The sequence below is a fragment of the Podarcis filfolensis genome (genome assembly GCF_964270895.1).
Source record: "Podarcis filfolensis genome assembly, chromosome: 4".
In the NCBI taxonomy this organism is placed as follows: Eukaryota; Metazoa; Chordata; class Lepidosauria; order Squamata; family Lacertidae; genus Podarcis; species Podarcis filfolensis.
In genome coordinates, this window is record NC_139607.1 from 51,492,333 (window position 1) to 51,516,802 (window position 24,470).

The 24,470-nt window shown below is 42.6% G+C and overlaps 2 protein-coding genes across 3 annotated transcripts in view; one reads left to right on the forward strand and one right to left on the reverse strand.

Moving 5' to 3' along the window:
- The window catches only part of DYRK1A (dual specificity tyrosine phosphorylation regulated kinase 1A), a 111,516-nt gene extending 104,750 nt beyond the window's left edge, over positions 1–6,766 (reverse strand). Inside the window, exons 1-2 of one of the 2 annotated variants that reach the window (XM_083608754.1) lie at positions 6,434–6,766; positions 4,915–5,034 (exon numbers count right to left, since the gene is read on the reverse strand). The gene's annotated coding sequence lies outside the window, so the exon portion shown is untranslated. Of the gene's footprint in view, positions 1–4,914; positions 5,035–5,715; positions 5,869–6,433 lie in introns of those variants that run through there. The other variant, XM_083608755.1, reaches the window with a different exon arrangement.
- A 45-nt stretch (positions 6,767–6,811) lies between these two features.
- VPS26C (VPS26 endosomal protein sorting factor C) lies at positions 6,812–23,358 on the forward strand. Its single transcript, XM_083608811.1, has 8 exons — positions 6,812–7,129; positions 10,443–10,586; positions 11,079–11,228; positions 13,118–13,198; positions 14,190–14,264; positions 15,528–15,678; positions 21,310–21,462; positions 22,063–23,358. Exons 1-8 carry the CDS (start codon positions 7,073–7,075, stop codon positions 22,143–22,145), a joined length of 894 nt encoding a protein of 297 aa, XP_083464937.1. The 5' UTR covers positions 6,812–7,072; the 3' UTR covers positions 22,146–23,358.
- Positions 23,359–24,470: the final 1,112 nt, after the last annotated feature.

Here is a 24,470-nt window from a genome sequence, read left to right on the forward strand (position 1 = left end):
GTTTGAATATCAGCAACCTGGTTAGAAGGAACTGTTCTCTCAATATTTTCATACAGTGCACATAGGGGTTACCTTGGAGAGCATACTAACAGTACATACATCAGGCAATAATAATAATTAATAATACAGAAGTATTGCACAATAACTCTTTATCATGCTTCTGCGAGTCTTAGGTAAATGTAACTCTTCTACAAGACCTTCATATTATTTTTTATTTAAAAAACACAAATTGATTCCAAACTACATTGTGAAATATAGTTACTAAGGTTAGTAACATTTCCTCTCGCATAGATCTCAAGTATGGGACAGCAGAGTGTTTCTTATTATCTTTACTTATTAACTATCCCCTACAGGCCAAATTCTAACTTTATATTGTGAATGTGATTGCTATTCCCTTATACTATGTAGTATATATACTATATAGTATATTCCCTCCCTGCAATCTTTTCTAAGGACTATTCATGTTGACACAACCAAAATAAACTTGATGGGAAATGAGACAATGGCATCTATCTGGCTGAAGGTAACTCACCCAAATTCAAAAGTGGGAATAGAAAGAGCAACAAGGAGAACAGCAAATTGTTCTTTGTTTTTCAAAGCATGGTTAAATTTTCTCTTCTTCGACTAACACCGTTTCACACCAAATGTTGTCTTAAATACTGAATACAACTATTAACATTTTTCAAAAATAACATTCACAACACTTTTATCACTACTAGATCTAGCTGGGAACTCAAGTCTTGCTGAAGCAGCAAGAAAGTAACAATCTAATACATTAACCATCTCTAAAATATATACTATATTTAATCACTCTAGGAATGAAAGCATTAATTTTGATGCAACTGTATTGGTCAAGAATGGTCTCAACACCTCCCCTCTGTTTTTAAATGTAACCATTCCAGCCTTAAGATGTTTGAGTTATTCAAATATTCATGTATCAATATATCTTTTTCTGGTGGTAGCTTACCTACCCGCTTCCATATTTGGATAACAAACTAAGTCAGAAAGTTATTTGAGGGGGTCAAGTTGTTTAGTTTTATTTTTGTCTATCACTAATAACGCTAAAAAAATGTGGTTGCTATTACTTCCATCCCTATAACCAGCCAATCAGAAAAGGAGGACTGTAAATAACTGGTCGGTCACATACCTTGAATTACAGAGACATTTATGTATGCTTAAACATAGCAGAACAGCACAACTGTGAATGAAGCCATACAGCAAAATGTTAAAGCTGTTAAAATAATGATATATTATCGTCAACACTCATTTATTTCCCTGGATTATTATTTTTTGCCTATCACATTTGGACAAATTCCTTGTGCATTTTATTTCAATTTTACTGTCATATTTGAGATTCTTCTGTTGCTATCCACAAATCATGCTATTTATAGAGAATCAGTTTAAGACAAACATATAACAGAATAATCACTGAACGATTTATGCAGACTTTCAATGCAATGTTCCATAACATTTTGAGAATGTTTATGCAATGCTTAAGTCAGAAAGAACAAGTGAAATTATAGAGTAAATTGGTATACTGCTCTCTTACATGTAAATAATAACTAATAAATAGTATTAGTCTATAATACTAAATACTAATTTAGTATGTAAATGGTAATAATATTCTGTGCTGGGACCTTCAGCAAAAGTCTAGAAAAAGCCATGATATTATTTAAAGATATACCTGATGATATCCAATGTTAGAGTAAATCCATGGAAATAACTGAGCTGATATCACCCATTATTTCCCAGTTTTACAACACAAAGTAGGCATATATGAGCATATCACGGCCTAGGACCCTTCTACCTATGGGACCATCTCTCCTGGTATGCCCCACGGAGGACCTTAAGGTCAATAAATAGCAACACCCTAGAGGTCCCGGGCCCTAAGGAAGTTAGATTAGCCTCAACCAGAGCCAGGGCCTTTTCAACACTGGCTCCGGCCTGGAACACTCTGTCTCATGAGACCAGGGCTCTGCAGGATCTGATTTCTTTCCGCAGGGCCTGTAAGACAGAGTTGTTATGCTGGCCTTTGGCTTAGAATCAGTTTGATTCCCTCCCCCACTTTCTTTTTCCTTTCTCCTCCTGTGAAGAGGCTGCATCCTAATGTGTTAATGTTGTATTTTAATCTTGTTTTTTAAATTGTATTTTAATCAACTTGTTTTATTATTGGTTGTTAGTTGCCCTGAGCCCGGTCTTGGCTGGAGGGGGCGGGATATAAATAAAATTTATTATTATTATTATATGCTTTGAAATCTCTTGACCTCAGAATCACAAGGTTGGATCCAGAGATACTTGAGGTCTAGGGGAGTTCCCACGAGGCAAGACACAGCGATAACAGCAAGAACCTTTATTGAACTACATAACTGGGAAACGGGCAAAGCAACTGCTTACATGCATTCCTGAAAGGAGGGCCACTCCAACGTCATTGGTGGTTGGCTGTCTAAACTTCCAAGCTGCGAATCACGACTCAGAGTTCAAGGGCCAATGGCAGAGGCCCAAATCCTGAAATGTTCTGTGATTGGACATCATGTATTGAATCAGAACACAGGAGCTCAGAATCCTTTGTCCACACTCAAGCTCAGGCAAACAGAGACCACTGAATACAAAACAATACTCATGCAATGGGATGCGGGTGGCACTGTGAGTTAAACCACAGAGCCTAGGGCTTGCCAATCAGAAGGTCGGCGGTTCAAATCCCCACGACGGGGTGAGCTCCCATTGCTTGGTCCCTGCTCCTGCCAACCTAGCAGTTCAAAAGCACATCAAAGTGCAAGTAGATAAATAGGTACCGCTCTGGCAGGAAAATAAACACCGTTTCCGTGCACTGCTCTGGTTCACCAGAGTCATGCTGGCCACATGCTGTAATCCGGCTTCCTTGGCCAATAAAGCGAGATGAGCGCCACAACCCCAGAGTCGTCTGCGACTGGACCTAATGGTCAGGGGTCCCTTTACCTTTACTCATGCAACAGGTTTTTCCTGGCTCCTCCCACACTAGTCACCTGCATCCCAGTCAAAGCCACTCCTCAGGGTCAAGGACCCTCTGAAACTGTGTGGATGGGGCATGAGGGACTGTAGTGAGACAGAAAACTGGGAGAATTTGGTGGGACTGCCTTGCATAAGTGCATCCCTTTGTGGAAGGCATCTCTGGATCCAAGCCATACAGTCAGATCCTAGGCAATGCTACACAAAATAGATAAGGTGCTAAGCTCCCAGCTCCAAGACAAGGAAATGCTATTTAAACTTTAACCTAATGTGGTTTCTAAGAGTCAGAAGCCACATTATGTTAAAGAGAATGGTGGGGTTGACAGTATTTTACACCACATTGTAAGGGTTGGTAGAGTAATCACATCCCTCTAACACTATTACAGTGATGAGATGCTGATGGTGAGGAAATATTAGATACACAGTGCTAGAAAGCTGTCTGTGGACAAACAGCTCTCTTGGTCTGAAAAGCGAGATAAGCACTGCAACCCATAGTTGACTTTGACTGGACTTAACTGTCTAGGGATCCTTTACCTTTTTATAATGCAAGAATTCAACTGCCTTCATCTTGCCCACTTAAACCTGAGGAAAAGTAGAATAAATTGTAATGGACTCACATTGCTTACATGGCTGGCAACAATATGTAATCTTTCCCTTCATCACTATCTGTTTCCTGGTAGTGTGTAAGTCCACCTCTTCTTGTTACCTACCCACCCCTCCACCAATATTTATTCTACAATTACTTATTATATAAGCCCCCAAATCTGCCCATTTGTTGCATGCACTCTGCTTTGCGCATGCAGTGTTGGAGAGGTAAATTTTCCTTCCTGCCACAGAACATCAGCAGAAACAATGGCAACAGAAACTTTTATGTTATGTTATGATGGAGGGATGAGTTCTCCCAGTAATGTAGATACAAGCTTTTCTATATGGAAAGAGGATGGAATTTTTCCAAAACAGAAAGGAATTATTATTATTATTATTATTAATGAAACACATACTGTGTATTCTTGAAATTTATATTCCATGCAGTATACTTCTGAAACAGAAAATTCTCTTTTACTAAAGCAGTAACAGAACTTGATGGGGAAGGGGGTGGGCAGGTGAGCAGCAACAGCAGCAACAACCATTGAAAGAGGACTAAATAGTGAATAACTGGCACTGAATAGAGTTAGCACTAGAATAGTGTTCACATGAAACTCTTTGTTGTATAGAATAATACCTGGTTAATTTTACCTAGTCATTTGATGGCACTTGACACAATAGGAAATTAGATTCTTCTGGATTAGCAGTAAGAATTGGCAACACTAGTTTGCAGCAGTTCTCCTGACAGGTTTGGGAAGGTGATGTTCATGGGACTATTGCCCCATTCTACCCCATGGGAATTCTCCTGTGGAGTGCCACTAGGGAGAATGTAGGTGTCACTCAATAAATCATCCAGAGCTTTGGGGTGAAGTGTGATGATTGATAGCCAGCTCTATCTTTCAATGTAAAGAAGTGTAAAGTGATGCATGTTGCCAAGTCAGCCAGGCACCTCCAGGACAGGAGAAAGAGGAGAGCGACTGAGGAGCATTTGTGGGGTCGTCAACCTTGATAGACATTGAGAGGGCAGTTCGCAGCATTGGAAACTTTAACAATAGATTTAGGAGCTGAGGATTTAGCCCGCATCCTACATTCACATTAACATTTACACTTAGACAGTGCTTTTTCTATTAAAAAAAAGTTTGGGGTAATCTCATTTTGACTCAAGAAAATCACCATTTTATAGTTCAAATCCAGGAAAATAAATACAGTCAATGGACAAAAGTACAAAATGTTTAGGGGTATATGTACCCCTGTGTTCCCCCAGAACAAAGCACTGCACTTATCAAAAGAAATGGGTCTGAACTAGCAGTGACTGAATGAGGACTTTGGGTCTTATATTCTTACCTTTAATAGTTGTGTAAAAGAGGGCATTTCAGCAAGGACAGTTTGGAAGATGGTTCAGAGGGGAGAGGAAATCATTCTCTTCTCTTCTTCCAGCAGGAGCCTCTGCTGGTTCTCACCTTTCTGCAAACAGAGAATAGCCATTATGGCTAGTAACCGCAGATAGCCCTCTCCTCTATGAATTTGTTTAATCCTCTACTATACAGTCCTCTACTAAGCCCTCTACTATACAGCTGAGGCAGTGGAAGACAGGAGTGCCTGGCGTGCTCTGGTCCATGGAGTCACGAAGAGTCGGACACCACTGAACAACTAAACAACAACTATATAGCTGCAAATAAAATGTTTAAAGTGTGTTTTAAGTGCAATATGCAATATGACACTAGGTGGGCCTTATGGAAAATTCAATGTATTTTTAAAAACACTTTAAAAAAAAGCATTTTCAGAACGTTTTTTTTATACGTGTGTAGAGTCCACCTAGGCTGGTGGATATCACTGCCTCCTGAGCTAATTCCATAGTTTAACAATTTGCTGTGTGAGAAGTACTTTCTTATATCTGTCCTGTATCCTCCAACATCTTAATTAGATGTCCCCAAGTTCTAGTTTTAGGAGAGGATAAAAACTTTTCTCTATCCACTTTTTCCATGACATGCATACTATCTATCAGGTCTCTTTTTTTTTCCTTCTTTTTTTTTTTTTGCTTCTTCTCTGAACTAAAAAGCCTCAAATACTGTGACCTATAAGGGAGTAACCATTTCATCTGGCTCCAGTGTGCTTTCTTTTCAATCTGTGTACACATGACATTACCCACAATGCAGACTTTTCTGTAGTTTCTTGAGAAATACTCGTTAAACCAGCTTCAATCCGAAAGGGAAACATTCACATTGTAATTGAGGTGTGCACAAGACACCAATAGTGCATGTGCAGATGACAACACATGCACAGATGACAGCTTCACAAATAAGGTTGGAAGGGATTGGATGGGCAGGGAAACCATAGACCAGGGGTGCCCAAACTTTTTTTCAAAGTGGGCCAGATTTGCTGCTGGAGTGAACATGCGTGACGTGAGGGCTGTCGAGCTTTTTTTAGGATTGAAGTTGTCGAGCTTTTTTTACAATTTTACCTCAAAGTTGCTGAGCTTTTAAAAGGATTTTACCCTAGGACATATACTGCCACGGGAGCCGGATTAGGCTCCGAAACGGACTTTGGACATGCCTGCCATAGACTGCACATTGGGTGACTACATCGCCGAAGACCAATCTCTAGTTCAGGAATGTGCAGATGGAACTTGAAACACAGCTTGGGAAGAAAGACATCACTGCATTTTAAGCCGCTAATGTGTACATAGCCTTAATAACAAGCCCCATGAAGTCATCAATTTCCACATATTTTTGCACAGACGGCAATGAAAGAGATTTTCCTCATCTGATTTTTGCCTAGCGCCCTCTAAATAGCACTTTTTAAAACGGGGCTTCTTCCCGGGTCAAGGTGCATATGGTTGAAGCCCCTATCATATAATCCTTACTGGGGCTTAATGGCGTTGCAAGGCCGGAGGAAAAGCCCTGATACATTCCCACTTTTCTTTTTTTCTTTTTTAAACATCTCCCGGCATACAGTGAGGCATGGACGTCACTTAGACGTCTTGCGTGATATAACGATATTTATCTCTCTGGAACTGCAGCCTGGGAAATGTAGTTCGTTTCCAAAGCTGGCTTTCGGTGCCCAATTTCTTTCCCGTTTTCACCCTGCCTGATCTTTCGCCCGCAATTCCCCGGTTTTTAGTTACGCTGAAATAGAAATAGGAACGGAGACGCACAGCGTCCCCACCCCCTTCCCGCCTTGCACTGTTACTAGGCAGCAGACGAGGAAAGAAAGGGCGGGGACTCGGAAGAGCGGCCATTGCAATGACGTAAGCGGCGCGTCCAGTTTTAAAAATAAACGGCGCCTTAAGGTGTAACGTTACTGGGCCGGATATGACCGTTACAGCCCCCCCCCCCCGAGCGAAAGAGGGAGGGGCGGAAGTGGGAGCGAATCGAAAAGCGGAAATGAGGACTCAACTCTTCCCTCCTCCCGTCCAGAAAAAGAACGGGGGCGGAGTCACGTGGTCAAAGTCGCAGCTCAGGGAGGCGGAGTCACGTGATCCGGGGACTGGGGAGGGGTCGCCATGGGCACCGCGCTGGATATCAAGATCAAGCGGGCGAACAAGCTATACCATTGTGGGGTGAGTAGCCTTTGGCAGCGGCGTTGGAGCGGAAGGAGACGGCAGGGTCTGCGTTGCTCGTCCCCCGCCCCCATTCATATGTTTTTGTTTTCCTGGGAGAGAGGAAGGCTGCAGTTCTGTGCCCCCTTCCTTGCGGGTAACTCCCATTGGACTTGAATGGGCTTCCTCTTAGGGATTCCGCTGCACGCCGGGCTTCCTTCAGCCGGGCTTGTTTCCGCCCTTAGCCTTCGTAGGATTGCAAGGGTGCCAGCTGGGATGAGTATTTGGCGAGCCTGGCTTCGTTCCCCAGGCAGCAGAAGAAGGGGGCCAGCCGTTCTCGCCCTTGCTGCTCCAATTGAGGGCATAATATAATAATAATAATAATAATAATAATAATAATAATAATAATAATAATTGCTTATTATTTATACCCCGCCAGCCACTTTGGGCGGCTTCCAACAAAGATTAAAAATACATTAAAACCTCAGTCATTAAAAAAACTTCCCTAAACAGGGCTACCTTCAGATGTCTTCTAAACGTCAGATAGTTGTTTATCTCTTTGACATATGATGGGAGGGCGGGCCCTCTGCCTGGTTCCCACAAGTGGTGGAGAGGAGAGGAGGGTCCTCTCCGCACCAGCAGAGGAGAGAACATGGAGCCCTGCACTTGCGCCGCTGAACTCCCAACAGCCCCAGATGGCAGGCCAGGGCTCAGGAGTTATCTACAGGGAATAAAGATCCTGTGGCCGCCGCTTAGTGTACTGTAGGCAGTACTCACTGGGCATAAGACAATATTCCTGTATGTGCTTTCTCCGTAACCCAGCCTGTGTTGAGATGTGGTGGCATGAAGATCAAAATAAAGCAATTCCCCATTCACAAAGAAATGGAGACTATTGTAAAATTTAAGGCCAGAGATCAGGCATAGAGATGTTGTTGGACTATCAACTCCAACTGGCATGGCCAGTAGTTGTTGGTGATGCCCCTTAGAGAGGGTCACAGGTTATGCATCCCTGCTCTACAGTTAGAATGCTAGCATGTCTGGAGGAAGGGAAATCTGCTATAAAATCAGTGCTTTTTATCAGGGGTACTCAAGGGTACACAGTACTGACACATTTTTCTAGAAAAAAGCACTGTATAGAATACCAACCTGTTGAGAAGATAGCATGTCTGTTGTCCTGTCCCCAACCTCCGACTCCTGTGTATTATTATTATTATTATTTTAGCTATAGTGTTGGTAGGGGTGTTTATTTTTTCATGTGACCCAAACCTACAGTTTGAATATAACCGTCTGGGCATGGTTTAAGTTTTCCTTTGCTATGGGTGTAGTCATTGGATAGGGCCTATTCAACCTAGAGTGTCCCAAATAAAAAATTGAATTGATTATAAGAAATGGGTTACTGTACTGTATATGAAACAAAACAGAGGACAAGTCTGCATGGCTGAATAGAGACAATTGTGTATTATAAGAGCATTTGAACTGGTGGTGCAGTTGGTGAAAACAAGTGAAAGAGCAGGCTTTTTCAATATTTTTACATTTTCTCTATCCCTATCTGTTAGGGAAACAAACCGTTCGTTAATCATCATAATGGAGTGATAGCAATGTGCTTAGAGTGGCAAGGTATGTGCAGAAATTCTAGAGGTTGAGACTTGTTTGGTCGAAAAGTGGAACTGGAGAGACTTAAGTACATGGGATCCAATGATTATTATAATTAAATTAATAGAGTCAAAAGATTGTGCTTCAGAGCATGGCTTATCTCCTCCAGGATTTTGTTTCTGACAGAGGCCTCTGGAAATGTATTCGGTGCATAAAGGGCCTTCTCTTCTTCTTTGGTTTCTGATATTCAGAGGTTTAGTGCCTGTGCTCAGAAAGTCCCCATTTAGCTGTTGCGACTTGCACTTCCTCAAGCACTGTGAAGTTTCTGTGCCCAGAGCTCAGAAACTGCTAACGGTAATGAAATTCCCCATCACAAAATGTGCCTAGAACAATGGGAGTTTTGAACACTGTGCTTAAGATTTCAGATTTAAACTGCAGAGTGGAAGGAAAGGAGGACCTTTTTCTGCCACCCCATTTCCAACTACTCTCTGAAGACTGGAGAAGTGACCCTCTTAAGAATATCAGGGGTGTGGGCAGGGGAAGGACTAGACCATGTGAAAAATGAACATAATATTTTAGCTACAGTTCGTTCATTTTCAGCTTTGAATTCTTGTTATAAAGAAGCACACCTGGACATTCCGTTGTTGCGCCCATAACCTAGGTTTAATGTGCTATTTAGCTACTAGCTTTCATATCTGTTTCTAACACTGCACACACAGTCAGTAAGTGATCCTGAGGAGAGGATGAGATGCAACACACTTCCTAGAGAAGTTATGTTTTAGAGCTACTTTTAGATGAGGAATCTGGGAACGGAATGTCAAAAATAACTGTTTTGTTTACTCGGTGCCATTGTCAAAATGCTTTATAATTTTTTTTACTGGGAATCCCTAAGCTCAGCTAAAGATGTTACAAACTCATCTCTTTAATTATGAATCATAATCTCACTAATACATGGGCTTGCCTTCCTTAGGAAGTCATCTGCCACTACTGTGACACAAACCAGAGCTAGTCATGTTTCATTTATAACCTCTTTCATTTTGGAGAATTCCAAAGCGTGTTGCAACAAAGTGGCACACAGGAAAAAGCTCCTGAATGGAGTGGAGCTGCATTTGTCAGTGACTCTGTTAATGGTATAGCAGTGATGTGAGTTTTCCATTTCATATGCTCATTAGTAACAACGAATGGGTATCAACTGCAAACACCACATTAGGCAAACTCGACAGTTTCAAAGTTTTCGGTTCTGTTTACTAAATACAAGTAAATTAAATAGGCTAAGTTAGATCACTCTAGAGCAGGGGTTGTCAACCTGGTTCTGCAGCACAAGCTGAATCCTCCTTTCATCGAGCACTGATGGGCGGTAAGGAAATTTTACCATCAAGAAAGATGCATTAGTGGGCGGTAGGTATAAAAAGGTTGGCTACCCCTGCTCTAGAGCATCAGAAAAACTTTCCAGTGCAAATTGCTCCAAGTTGCAGAAGAAAAATTTCTAGAAAACCTTCCAGTTAAATTTTTCTTCTTCTTGAAAATCCAAATCACTGCTATTTAGTGGTGTCACATAATAGTTGGAGCTAGGACAGAAGAGTTCCAGACAAATTATGTACTCTTCCCCCATGTCACCCCCTTCCGTGAATCATGCTTTTTGATAATGACAGCACATTGCCATTGAAATATAAAAAAGATAACGAGCAGTGGATGGGTGGTTCTTGATTTTTCTCTCTCCTCCCCATTTCCACCCACTTAGGAAGTTCTCACTGGAGTGGTGGTCATAACAAGTAAGGATGCAGTCCAGCACCAGGGTATCTCCTTAACAATGGAGGGATCTGTCAACCTGCAGCTGAGTGCCAAAAGTGTTGGTGTGTTTGAAGCCTTCTGCAATTCCGTTAAGGTACAAATATGGTTATGGAAAGTTTTTCTAAAACTCTTCTTTATTTTTGTGAAGCTGGAGTATCAGAGGTCATGGCTGGATCATTACCAAAATATGGAGTGTTAAAATACCCCAAAACTTAGCTTGGCTTTCATAGAGTCACCGTATGTTCAGAGAGATAAGCAACTTATTCAGTTTCTAATAGTGAATTTTGAGCTTAGAGCTCTCTGCAAAGAAAGCTTGCATTCAATAAGCAATATCATTGTTCTATCTATATGCCTGCAGTAGTCATGCATTTTGAGGTAATCTGAGGGGCTGATACCTGCATTGGTACTGGTGAAGGGCTAAACTACTCAGCAGTATATGGCTTTTTATCTTTCCTTTTTCTGTAAATAAGATTTGTTTTATACATTTTGAAAATCAACAGTTAAAGAATAAAACTGATGATGGGCCACTTAAATTCTTAACCACACTTTCCATGTTTCATTTTCTTTCCTTCCCCCCCTTTTGCAGCCTATTCAGCTTATTAACAGTACTGTAGAAATGGTAAAACCTGGAAAACTGCCCAGTGGTAAAACAGAAATTCCTTTTGAGTTTCCACTGCAAGTGAAGGGGAACAAAGTTCTCTATGAAACCTACCATGGAGTTTTTGTCAACATCCAGGTAAGAGAGGCTTTCAGTTTGGCAGACATAAGTTACTTGTGGGGAACGTGCAACCATAGCTATTAATATTTATTATTTGCATTTGTATTTTTCTGCTAAGCCAATTTAAAATACTGAAACACACAAGGATTATGATACATATGTCAAAAAGAAGAGTTGTCTTAATTTTGGCTCCTCGGGAACAGATGGCATGAGCTCCTTGGCCAAAGTTTCTCCTCTGCTACATATTGCAAAGCAGGCTCCATAAATCTAATTTGTTTTCCTGATAGTTTAATCTGCTTCTTTTCAGATAAAAAAAATGCCTGTAGTAGAGACAGCACAATAGAGGAGAGTACCTAGTACAAGATTGTTAGAGTACTCTTCTGTAGATTCACCTTTTCATTTCCACTTAAATCGCATGGATGATGCTTCTATACATCTGCACGATGTTTCCAAACTTCTCTCTTCGTGCCAGCCGTCTTTCTTATTTAATGAATTTCCTTTTACCTAGTTTTGGCTCAGGCTTCTTCCAGATAGAACATCTGCTGTGAGCAACAACATGACAGAAGCTATGCCAATGCATATGCTGGGTTACTTCATACAAAGTTTTAACTGAGAACTGATACAGTCACTGATGCTTAAGCCATTTTTATTAAACCGGAGCAAAGGGAGCAATTTCACTGAGGTCAGTGAGAGCTTTGATGGAGGCCTCCGTAGCGCTACTCACTCTTTTTCCTTGTGTAGGGTGGCCAATAAGATATCTAGCTTGTGAAAATGTTTTTTGTTCCTCACTCTTGCAGAACATTTTATTTGTTATTTTGAATAAATTAGCTTTATCATTACTGCATAGGCATGTGAGTTCATGTAGCTTGGTTCAATGATATAAGAAAATATAATTTAACAGTTGATAAGATAGTTTTTATTTTTTAAATTTTAGTCTGTCACTTGTAAAAAACAAAAATGACATTTAGATGTGTTTCCAGTTGATCTTTAATTGAACACCCCCCACACAAATACATAAAATGCTTAAAAAGCACCAAGTTAAGCACTTAATAAGTCGTACTTTATGAGCTTAACTCCCATTAAAATTAATGATATATATAGGTGTTTAGATTTGGAACACTTTCCCTGTTATAGTTGTTAAAAATGATGCAAACTAAACAGCAAGGGGCCTGTGATTAAAAAAAATTATCATTGGTAATCAAGAGTGCTCTTTGCAGAAATGCTTTCCCTCAAACTACAAGCAGTTCAGAGATTTATTCTTAGAACTTGCCTTATTCCTTTACTGTAGGGTTTTGATGATGTAAATGAACTTGCTCACCATGGAATTCTTTTTGAGATGAACCATAGAGTCACAGAATTGTAGAGTTGCTAGGGACCACAACTAGAGCTGCATTGTAGTACAGTGGTACCTTGGTTTTCGAGAGTCTTAGAAGCCAAATGTTTCGGTTTTCAAATGCCAAAAACCCAGAAGTAATTGCTTCCATTTCTGAACGCGCCTCGGAACTCAAACAGCTTCCGCTGCGTGTTTTTCCATTTTTCTAATTGAACTTGCAGCCACAGTTTTCCAACGTTTCGGAAGTTGAACGGTCTTCCGGAACGGATTACGTTCGAGAACTGAGGTACCACTGTAAGTGGGTATTGCAGCACAAGATAATTTTGCAGAAGATATAAACTGTTTTCAATACAGGTTGTGCATAAAAGTCTAATGGTGAGTTGGAACAAATGTGAAGTCCATTTTTCAGATATGGGTGGTGTTAAAAGAGGTATTAATTTGTTTTATATAAACCTAGATTAATCATCAGAAAGATGTGGCTCTCAAATTACTAATAAACAAAATAACTCGTTAGTAGGTTGCATTCTTTTTCCTGTTCCAAGATGGAATAAATGACTGCTTTTCCTTTGCATAGTATACCCTTCGATGTGACATGCGGCGCTCTCTCCTGGCTAAGGATTTGACTAAGACTTGTGAATTTATTGTCCATTCACCAGTAAGTACTTGCCAAAACATGCACTGGTGAATTGGCAGTTATGTAAGGAATCAATGGGGATTTATAGCAGGAAGAATGTGGACCTGAAGTTGGGGGAAATGACAGAAGACGTCGTGTGAATTCTCTCTGATTCCGAGAAGGCAGGGGTTTTGGTCTGTTACAGAACAGTTAGATCATGACTTGGTTCACACATCGCAGTGAGCCAAACTATGGCTTATTGGAGTCACATGACCATCCTGGCTCCTGAAGAGGAACTTGCACCTGCTTTGCTCTTCCTGGTATTTTTAGTGCAGTCTGAGTGTTGTCCAAACCTAGGATCATGGTTTAGGTTCTTCCTCCTTAGCCATAATCAGTAGCAAAGTTTTGGCTTACCATGTGCACACCATGTCATTATCATTTATGTTCCACTCTCCTTTTAATTCTGTACTGAAACTGCATCTTGTTGCTATGCCTGAGGGGAATGCTATCTTAGACTGCCCCGTTACTATAATGATACTTTTCTTCATAGCCACTAGAGATTATGGGAAGGAGACCTCTTCCCTCTAGGCTGATGAGAGCATGTATTAAAGGACTGCCCCACAGATGGCCATTTGGGATTGCTGGGACATCTTCCACCAAGCAAGAACGACCTTTCCTATAGTCATCCATTCTCGTTCTTGTAATACGTGACTTGAAAATACCTTGGTTCTCAAACAGCTTAGTTGTCAAACAAATTGGCTGCCAAACGCCGCAAACCTGGAAGTAAGTGTTCCGGTTTGCGATTGTTTTTCAGAAGCTGAAAGTCCAACGCTGCTTCTGCTTGAGTGCAGGAAGCTCCTGCAGCCAATCGGAAGCCGCGCCTTGGTTTTCGAAAGGTTTCGGGAGTTGAAAGGTCTCCCGGAACGGATTAAGTTCGAGAACTGAGGTACCACTGTAAATATAATGCCCCAGGCGTCATAAACTGAAAAATAGTAGACTTACCACTTTGACTCTTCTTTTCATTCTGTTGCAGCCTCAGAAAGGTAAACCAACCCCAAGCCCAGTAGACTTTACTATTACTCCTGAAACTCTACAGAACGTGAAAGAGGTAAGACCCTTATTCCTGTAAGGGATACAGTACTCGTGTGCTTACTGAAAAATTGGTTGTTTAGATGCTGTGTCAAACCATGCATTAGGTACCAAGGAGCCCTGTTTGTGTGTGTTCCTGTGCACCCACCACCCCCATATGTACACTCTGGTTTTTTCCTTCTCACTTCCATTCTAGTGGCAGTCCATAGCTGGCCATCACACCTGGCCTGGGTAAACCATAGCGCAACAGTCTGTGCAAACCAGCATTGCAATCCCAGTTCTTACTGTGGTTTATCATCTAATGACCATTTGCCCAGTTGAGATGTAATGGCCTGTGGCAAAATCGCCATTTAAAATGTGTTTTTCCTAGAACTGGGTTTGGTTTATTATTTTTAGATGCAGTGTATTTATATGTGGAGTTATGATTGAGACCATATGCTTGGCGGCTTCATAATGCAGTTCCTGTCCTTCACGACAAAGCAAATTTGATCAGTCAAGGATTTTAGAATGTTCACTGGTTCTGTGCTTTTCCATAAAATACCTTTCTTTCTGCATAACTACTCCAGTCCCATCTTCTGCCATCATGCTTCCCCCCTTTTTAGATAAGAGCTTAAACTACAACATATAAAGGGTTTTCAGTTTAGATGGCAACAATCTCATAGAGCAGTTATTAATGGCAGTCCCTTTATCAAGGGTCCTTTTAATTTCTTGGTTGCTTGTATTTATTTTTATTTATTAGGTTTATATTCTGCCCTTCATCAAAAGAGATCAGGGTAGTTCACAAGATAAAAAAGGCAATATAAAAGCACAAATAAATAGTTAAAACAGAGGCAACGACACAACAATTGTATGGAATGAAAACACTAGCTTTAATAAACTTAAGTTTCGATGGAAACAGAATTTTTTCTTTCAGTATTGTCTGTGTTTGAAGGAAACTGGTCACAGAAAAAGCAGTATTGTGTGGTGTGATTTAGGATTTTAATCCTTGTTTTGCTAAATTAGGAGACTTCTAGTATGAACTTGGATTAAAAGGCAATCATACAGATTTGGCTGGGCAAATCTACCTTCCTTTGTAACACACTTAGAGTGACCTAGAGAATATTTCCATGTTATTTCTTATTTGTATTGTACCTAAAGTGTTGTACTGAGTTTTTGGAAACTGACACAGATCCTGCTTGCAGGCTTAGTTTAATACAAAGGGGAAATCACAGAACAGAACGGGGAAAATGGAAATTCTTGATTAGATTACCTACCTTCTCCTTTAACTTCACTTTGCATTTAGAGGGCACTGCTCCCAAAGTTTCTCATAAGAGGCCATCTCAACTCTACAAACTGCATCATAACACAGCCCCTCACAGGGGAGCTTGTGGTGGTCAACTCAGATGCTGCGGTTAAGAGTATTGAACTCCAGTTGGTACGAGTGGAAACCTGTGGTACGTCTTTATACGTCTGTCTATAAATGTTCCAGAGAGTTTGGTTTTATATTTTTAAAGCACGCCAAAGTGTTTTCAACTTAGCCATTAAATTGAAATGGCCCTAGAATAACTGAAAGCTTTGCCAGTAAGCAAGATGAAATACCAGCCACATGTTGTAAAATTCCTAAAGTACTTGTAGTGCACATCTGCATAGGTCATAACATGGGTGTGCATACAACACTTTACATGTGTATTCAAATCTTTAAATTTGTAGGACATTGGTTCTTAATTGGAAGCACCCCATCCAGTGGCGTAGCGTGGGTTGTCAGCATCCGGGGCAAGGCAAGTAATTTGCGCCCCCTAACCCGTGGATTTGCGCCCCCTAACCCGTGGATTTGCGCCCCCTAACCCATGGATTTGCCCTAACCCCAGATGTTGCGCCCGGTGCGGCCGGCCCCCCCTGCACCCCCCACGCTACTGTTAGGATATTTCCGTTCCACCTTAAAAGGGTGCAGGATGTTTGTATAACACCCTGCGCAAGTTCCTGTCTCACAGGATGTTTATGTTATATGTTCCTTTCGTTTTTGCCTGTCTTGCCTGAGCAGTCGGAGGAGATGGTCATGATTTCTTTGTTCTGACCAATGCCTAATAAACTGTAAATATGCAGTTCTGCTCTCATGCTGTGCAACTTCTGTTGTGTGAATTCTGCTGAAAGAGTGTGCTCTAAGCCAGAGGCTTAGTGTCGCTGAATTGCTGATATTGCCTGACTACGGGAGGTCGATGGATCGTCCGGCATCCGAGCTTGGGGCTCAGATGGACTCTATCTCCCTGGCAGTATCCCAACAACAGGTTTCGGGCCCAGATTCACGGCACTTGCAGGAGAGTAAGACAGCGACAGACTGCTGAAAGGTATGTGTGGGAAAAGCGAAAGCAGAGGCTTTTCTGTTGCCGCGGCAGCCTCTTTGATGTCCGGCAAAGACTAATTGGCCTGGGAGCCGAGCCACGCAGGCTTCGTGATTTATGGGTGCCAAGATAAGGGGTCTCTGAAGTGAAGAAGACTCACGGCTGACGTTAAAAGCTGGAATGGAGTTTTTCCAAGCCTCTGAAGCTGCTGAGTGTCCTAAATTAAATCGGGACAATTATGAGACCTGGGCAAGATGGTGTGAGAGTTTGCTGCGTCAGTTTGGAGTCTGGCATACTGTATTTGAGCCCACTCCAGTTCCTCGGACAGAGAAATGGCAGGGCCAGGATTCGAAGGCCATGGATATTATTGTCTTATCCGTCTCTCTGGAGGAAATAAAGACGCTTGCTGGAAATCTCACGGCACGTGACATGTGGGATGCTTTGAAAAAGGCCCACCAGCCAATAATCCCAGCCCAGTGTTTGAATGCATCGGAGGTCCTGGCTGTTTCCCAGAATGCGAGTGAATGCAGAGATGCCGAGGGCACCGGTTGCAAGCTGCAGGGGGAGCTGACTGTGATGTCATCCCAGGCAGCATTCCAGCCTCCAGGGGGAGCCAAGGAGTCGGCAGCTGAGAGCTCTGTTTCTCGTGAGAACCAAGGTCAGAGCCTATGCAAAGGCCGGAAGACCAGACGTAAACAGAGCAAGATGTTTCCAGATGGCCCGAAGCAGAAGGGGAGTGGAACGCCAGTGGAAAACAAGGCTATGTTTGCTGGCACAGCTCCACCAAAGGCTAAAGGCACGTCTGATGGCCAGGAGCAGGGGGGCAAGTTGCAAAAGCCCACGCCAGTGGAAAACAAGGCTTTGTTTGCTGGCACAGCTTCACCAAAGGCTAAAGGCAAGTCTGATGGCCAGGAGCAGGGGGGCAAGCTGCAAAAGCCCACGCCAGTGGAAAACAAGGGTTTGTTTGCTGGCACTGCTTCACCGAAAGCCAAAGGCAGGTTTATTGTGGATTCAGGATGCACGCGACATATCACCAAAGACCGCCATCTGTTCATCTCCTTCACACCTCAAGATGGAGAGATCCACCTGGCTGATGGAAGGACTTTGCAAGCTGCAGGAGTTGGGACTGTGAAACTTGCAAGTTTGCATACTACCATCAGAGATGTACTTTTTGTTCCAGGAGCTGCGGACAATTTGCTTAGTGTCCCACAGCTCAATGGGCGTGGTTTTGAAATTACCTTCAAGAGGACTGTCTGTGTCATCAGAAAAGGCAAAGAGGACATTTTGCATGCAAAGTTGTTGGATGGTTTGTTCTGTCTAACTTATGATGATGTTCCTGTTATATCTAATGCTGATACTTGTTGTGTTGCACAAACTAACAAGGTTCTTCATGCAGGTTGCATTCATGATGCACATCGAAGATTTTGTCACCTCTCTTGGCAAGCGCTAGCCAAGATGCCTGAGTTGGTTGAAGGTTTGGACATCAAACCTTGTAAATTTCACATGAAGTGTGTATCTTGTGCAGAGAACAAGGTGAAGGTTGCTCCAAAAGGCAAGGAGTCTAGCAGGCAGGCTTCCAAACCCTACCAGCTAGTTCATGCAGACCTGGTAGGTCCTCTAGCGCCCTCTTTGGGAGGAGCAAGGTACTTCATGGTTCTAATTGATTCTTTTTCCAGGTACATTCATGTGTTTATGCTCGAGCAGAAATCGCAAGCATTTCCTAAGTTCAAGGCATTCTGTGCTTGGTTGGAGAATGCTCATGGTAAACGTATTGGCTGTCTGTTTACTGATCGGGGCGGGGAGTTCACTTCTCAGCAGTTTGAAGCTTTCCTGACTGAGAAGGGAATCCAGCATGACTTGTCAACGCCTAGATCGCCATGGATGAATGGGCTTGCGGAGAGAGCAAATCAAACGTTGCTGCAAGGCATAAAAACCTTGTTGCATGATGCCAACCTCCCTGAGAAGTTTTGGGGGGAGGCTCTCTCGAATTTTGTTTACACTTTTAATCGCAGACTGTCATCACCTATTGGCTGCACTCCCTATGAGAAAATGTTTGGTAAGAAACCTAACACCAAGCATTTGAGAATCTTTGGTTCTGACATGTGGGTACACACCCCACAAAGCAACAAGCTTGGGAAGCGTGGGGCACATGGTTTGTTCATGGGGTACGATAAAGGTGCATACAGAGTATGGATGACTAACTCAAAATCCATAAAGTTCACAAGGAGTGTTGAGTACAATCCCAAGTGGGGGGGAAATGTGGGAATTTTCCAGAGTTACCCAGAGGAGGATGAAGGTGATGTGAAGAAAGCAGATCATGCTGAGAAAGCTGAGGAAACTGAGGATGATGATGATGATGATGATGATGATGATGATGATCAGAGTTCGGATTCCAGTTCAGTGGGCGGCGCTGCTGCTGCTGTCAGTGACAGTGATGACACAGCAGACTACAAGAGCGCAAAGGCCTCAGTCAGACCATCTGATGAGTCTGACAATGAACTGGAAGCACCACTGTTCACCATTGGTCACTTTTCTCCTAAGAAGGAGGAGATGAGTCCAGAAGACTTGCGTCTGGTTCGCAGGTCTGAAAGGGCGACCAAAGGCAAACCTCCAAAGAGATTTGCTGATGAGTTTGCTAAGACAGCAACTGCTGTTCTTAGTAGCTCAGAGAAGGTGTGGGAACCTTCAAGCTTCAAAGAGGTCCAGGAGTTAACCTCTAAAGATGCTGAGCCTTGGCTTAATGCCATGAAGGCTGAAGTTGATTCCTTGAACAGGAACCAAACTTGGGAGCTGGTACCGGTAGTCCCAGGGATGAGACTGGTTGGCAGCAAATGGGTCTTCAAGGCCAAGACAGACCAGAATGGCAAGGTTGTCAGACACAAAGCCAGATTGGTTGCCAGAGGTTTTTCACAGGTACCAGGGCAGGATTACCACGAGACCTACTCACCCACGGTCAAATATGAGAGCATTCGGCTGATGCTCAAGATCGCTGCGGAGGAGAAACTGCATGTTTCCCATCATGACATTAATACAGCTTTTTTGTATGGGATTTTGAACGAGCAGCTGTACATGCTTCCACCTGATGGGATGCAGATACAGAAGGGAATGGTCTGTAAACTGCGGAAATCCTTATATGGTCTCAAGCAGAGTGCCAGGTGTTGGAACACAAAACTCACTGAAACGTTGCTTTCTCTAGGTTTTCACCAGGGCAAAGCTGATCCGTGTGTGTTTGTCAAGGAGGAGGGGCAAAACAAACTGTATTGTTTATGTTTTGTTGATGATCTTCTGATGTTTTGGAAGAATCAGGCTTTCTACCAAAGCACCCTAGCTCAGCTGAAGGAGCACTTTGACATGAAGGATCTTGGTGAGGTATCCAACTATCTTTCTCTGCAGGTGGAGAGGGACCAAGCAGGTAATTTTCTGGTACACCAAACACAGAAAATTGCTGATGTATTAACCAGGTTGAATTTGGTTGATGCAAACCCAGCAGACACACCGATGGTGACAGGTTACCAGGTAGACAGTACTGCTGAAGCGTTTTCTGACACAACGCTGTACAGATGCATTCTAGGCAAGTTGAATTTCATTGCTAGATGTTCAAGACCTGACATTGCTGTAAGCACTAACCTGCTTAGCAGACATGCTAACAATCCTACTGTTCAGGATTGGAAAGCTCTGAAGCGCATAGCCCGGTATTTGAAAGGGACTATGCACTACAGGCTGAGGTTCACCAGTCAGAAGACTGGAGGTCTTGAAATCTTTGCAGATGCAAGTTTTGGAAGTGACACCACGGATGGTACAAGCACTTCTGGAGTATGCTACATGTACAACCACTGCCTGTTTGACTGGTTGTGCAAAAAGCAAACGACAGTTAGCCTAAGTTCCTGTGAAGCAGAACTCAATGCTCTGTCATTTTCACTCATGGATTGTGAATGGTTGATGCAACTGTTTAAGGACATTGGGGTTTCTGTGAAATGTCCTATACAAGTGTATCAAGACAATAGATCTTGTTTGGCTTTGCTGAACTCGGAGAGTTGCAAGCAAAGGACCAAGTACTTGCAGATTAAGCTACATCGTGCAAGAGAGTGTATTCAGAAAGGACTTATTCAGGTGTCCTACATGCCAGGAAATGAAATTCCTGCTGATCTGTTGTCTAAGGTTGTTAACAGAGAACAACTGAAGGTTTACGCACAAAAGTTGCAATTGGGTTGAACCACAGGTACTACAGGTTACACGGAAAGGGGGAGGATGTTAGGATATTTCCGTTCCACCTTAAAAGGGTGCAGGATGTTTGTATAACACCCTGCGCAAGTTCCTGTCTCACAGGATGTTTATGTTATATGTTCCTTTCGTTTTTGCCTGTCTTGCCTGAGCAGTCGGAGGAGATGGTCATGATTTCTTTGTTCTGACCAATGCCTAATAAACTGTAAATATGCAGTTCTGCTCTCATGCTGTGCAACTTCTGTTGTGTGAATTCTGCTGAAAGAGTGTGCTCTAAGCCAGAGGCTTAGTGTCGCTGAATTGCTGATATTGCCTGACTACGGGAGGTCGATGGATCGTCCGGCATCCGAGCTTGGGGCTCAGATGGACTCTATCTCCCTGGCAGTATCCCAACAGCTACGCCACTGACCCCATCCCTGGCCAACTGTAGGAATGTGCTAGTACTTGAAGCAGCAAGCATGGTAATATGTTATTTAGCAAAGTTTGGTTTCCTTTTAATGCCACTTTTGCCCCACTTTTGCCAAGGCTGTGCTGAAGGTTATGCTAGAGATGCCACCGAGATTCAGAATATTCAGATTGCTGACGGAGATGTCTGCAGAAATCTTCCTATTCCAATCTACATGGTATTCCCCAGACTCTTCACCTGCCCCACCTTGGAAACCACAAACTTCAAAGTTGGTAAGGAATAGTTTGACTTATTCCTATTATTCTTTATTTATTGGTTGCATTATATAGATATAGGTCTATCAGCAACTTACAAAAATTAATTTTAGAAGCTAGTAGTCCCAGTGGTTTTAGTGTAGGTCTATTCTGAGTGACTAAGGTTGGATATCACCATAAAAAATTACCTGGAATTGACACATATTATATTGGTAATTATCAGCTTATTTTCTGAGGCCAAGAATCTAGCAAGGCAACTTGCCGCCAGCATATTTCTTCCCTAGTTAAGTTGAAGCAATAGTTTGACTTGATTTTCAGTGCTGGCTGTCTGGAACTCCCTGGAAAATGTTGTTTTGATTAAGATAAGAGACATACACAGCACCTAGAAATGCTTGAATATTTTTATGCTGCCTTTCAAGGAACCCAGTTGGAGCTGAATTTTTGAGGTATTACTTGGCACCCAAGGATGTACTGATCTACTTGTCTCTAATGAGATGCTAATCCAGTTTCTACCTAATCATTATTTCAAACCATTTTGCAAGCTACAAATGTACTACTAAGATTACAGGGACCCGGGCGACAATGCTAATTCCAAGATTGTGTCGTTTGTTCCTCTAGAATTTGAAGTTAATGTCGTCGTCCTCTTGCATGATGATCACCTCATCACGGAGAACTTTCCACTGAAGCTCTGCAGGCTCTGATTAATTAGAACAGTTTCAGGAATACCATTGGGACCAGAAGCCTCCTATCAGTTGGGAATCCAGTGTGTTGGCACTGCGAAAACCAAGCAATGTGATTGCTGCCGTGTATTCTCAAATCCTATGGCGATAGAAGAATGAAATTTAGGTGTTCTGTACACTTGCAGCTATAAAAGTGCTCTCTCAAGGTTGTTGCCCAACATCAACCAGCTGAATTTTGCCCCGATTCTACTGTGGAGTCGTGTTTATCAGATGTTGAAGAGTTGCCTCTGCTTATGGTGAAACTGCATCACATACAAGACCACTCTCTAGCTGAACTACCCCTTCATCTACTTGATCCTTGTTTGTATTGGTTCTGCTAGCAGGAGATCATAACACGAAGGAGTTTTGTTTGCCAATATGTCATTCCAGTTGAAGCCATTTCCTATCCATGTCAGCGTATGCTCACTGTGCTTACATGTAGTAATGCTATACAAATTTTGAAGAAAATCTACTGTAATCTTCGAAAGAGCTGTGTGGTAGGAATTATATTTACCTAAGCAGCGGACCTGAATTTTTCAAAAGTGAATTTTTCAAAAACTGCTATATAGAAATTCCTGTTTTCGCCATCGGCATTTTAAATAAAAACTTTGAGTGAATGCTCCTGGCCATCAACTGCCCGTGGGGGGTATTTTGGCTTGGGTGCAATGGTTTAACATAAATAGCATAGGATTCCTCAGTATTGGAGCACCAACTATAATGATTAGCTCTCATTTGCCTGCAAGCAGAATGGTATTACACTGCCATCTTCAGACAAGTTTGCCTTTAGAATGAGACGAAATCCACTTGAGTTGAACTAAGGGAAAATTGGGACATAGAAGAGGAGATGGTAGAATAAATATCGTGCTACCGTCCTTGAAAGGTGTCAGCCTACAAGCTTACTAAAGGAATGGAACCACCTGGTGATGTTCATTTTTGCCTAGACCTGATCCCATGTCCTTGCTGCATTGCCTTACCAGGTTCTAAATGTTGTACACCAACCAAATACAGCGCATTCCTGAGTTGTGGCTACTTGCATAAAGTAATGGAATATGTAGTTCATTATCCCAAAGTGCCTGTTTAGTGACGGGAGCTTTGATTTCTTCCTCCAAATATGTCTGTTGCTAAAATGGATGAAGTCCTCTCACATATGCAATGTATGTTAGAAAGCAAACTAAAATTCTGTGGCTTGCTCACAGTGTGTTGTCTTACGTAACAACTTGCGTCTCTACCCAAGTTAGGCGTGCACTGGTCTTCCTGGGAAGTGGTTTCTAGAACCTTATTTTGGAATCTACAGGGAAAACATGCTACGAGGTGCTGATATGTGCCCATTTACTTTTACATACAATTAGCCTACATTTTACATACATTTTTTACAGGGGACGCGGGTGGCGCTGTGGGTAAAACCTCAGCACCTAGGACTTGCCGATCGTCAGGTCGGCGGTTCGAATCCCCGCAGCAGGGTGCACTCCCGTTGCTCAGTCCCAGCGCCTGCCAACCTAGCACCCCCGGGTGCAAGTAGATAAATAGGGACCGCTTACTAGTGGGAAGGTAAACGGCATTTCCGCGTGCTGCGCTGGTGCTGGCTCGCCAGAGCAGCTTCGTCACGCTGGCCACGTGACCCGGAAGTGTCTTCGGACAGCGCTGGCCCCCGGCCTCTTAAGCGAGATGGGCGCGCAACCCCAGAGTCGGACACGACTGGCCCGTACGGGCAGGGGTACCTTTACCTTTTACCTTTACATACATACATTGCATGTAGATCATGTTAGCTCAGCCTTTACAGGTGGTGATATTATGGTCAGCTCTCTCAAATTTTTTTTTTTTTTTTGTCTTTGAGCCTAATAAAAGTGGCACTGGTGCTCTGTTTACAGTTGTACCGCTAGCAGCACACCTGCCAGAAGTGGTGATGATAGCCATGCTCAGTCATTTTGCCCATTACTGCAGCTATTAGGCAGAGTAGGTGGAAATGAGCAATACACTGAAAAATAGGAAGGGCAAAAAACTGATATGGGCAACAATAAAAGGGCCTTCCTTCCTTTTTTAAAAAAAAGAACTGTAGAAAGGGACAGTAACGCTGTGTAGAGAATAGGGCAACTTAAACAGGGCCATGTACACACCAAGGAAAAGACTACTCTGAAACCAACAGCTAAGCTAATGGGGGATTCAAAAGAAAAGCTATGTGATAGAACTCTGTCCAAGGGCAAAAAAGGCAGTCAAACTGCAGGCAGAGTAGCAGAGCTGAGCATGAGACACAGGCCAAGTGTGTGACCCAGTTCCTCGTAAGTGAAGGCAGGACTGAAGCCAGGCTTC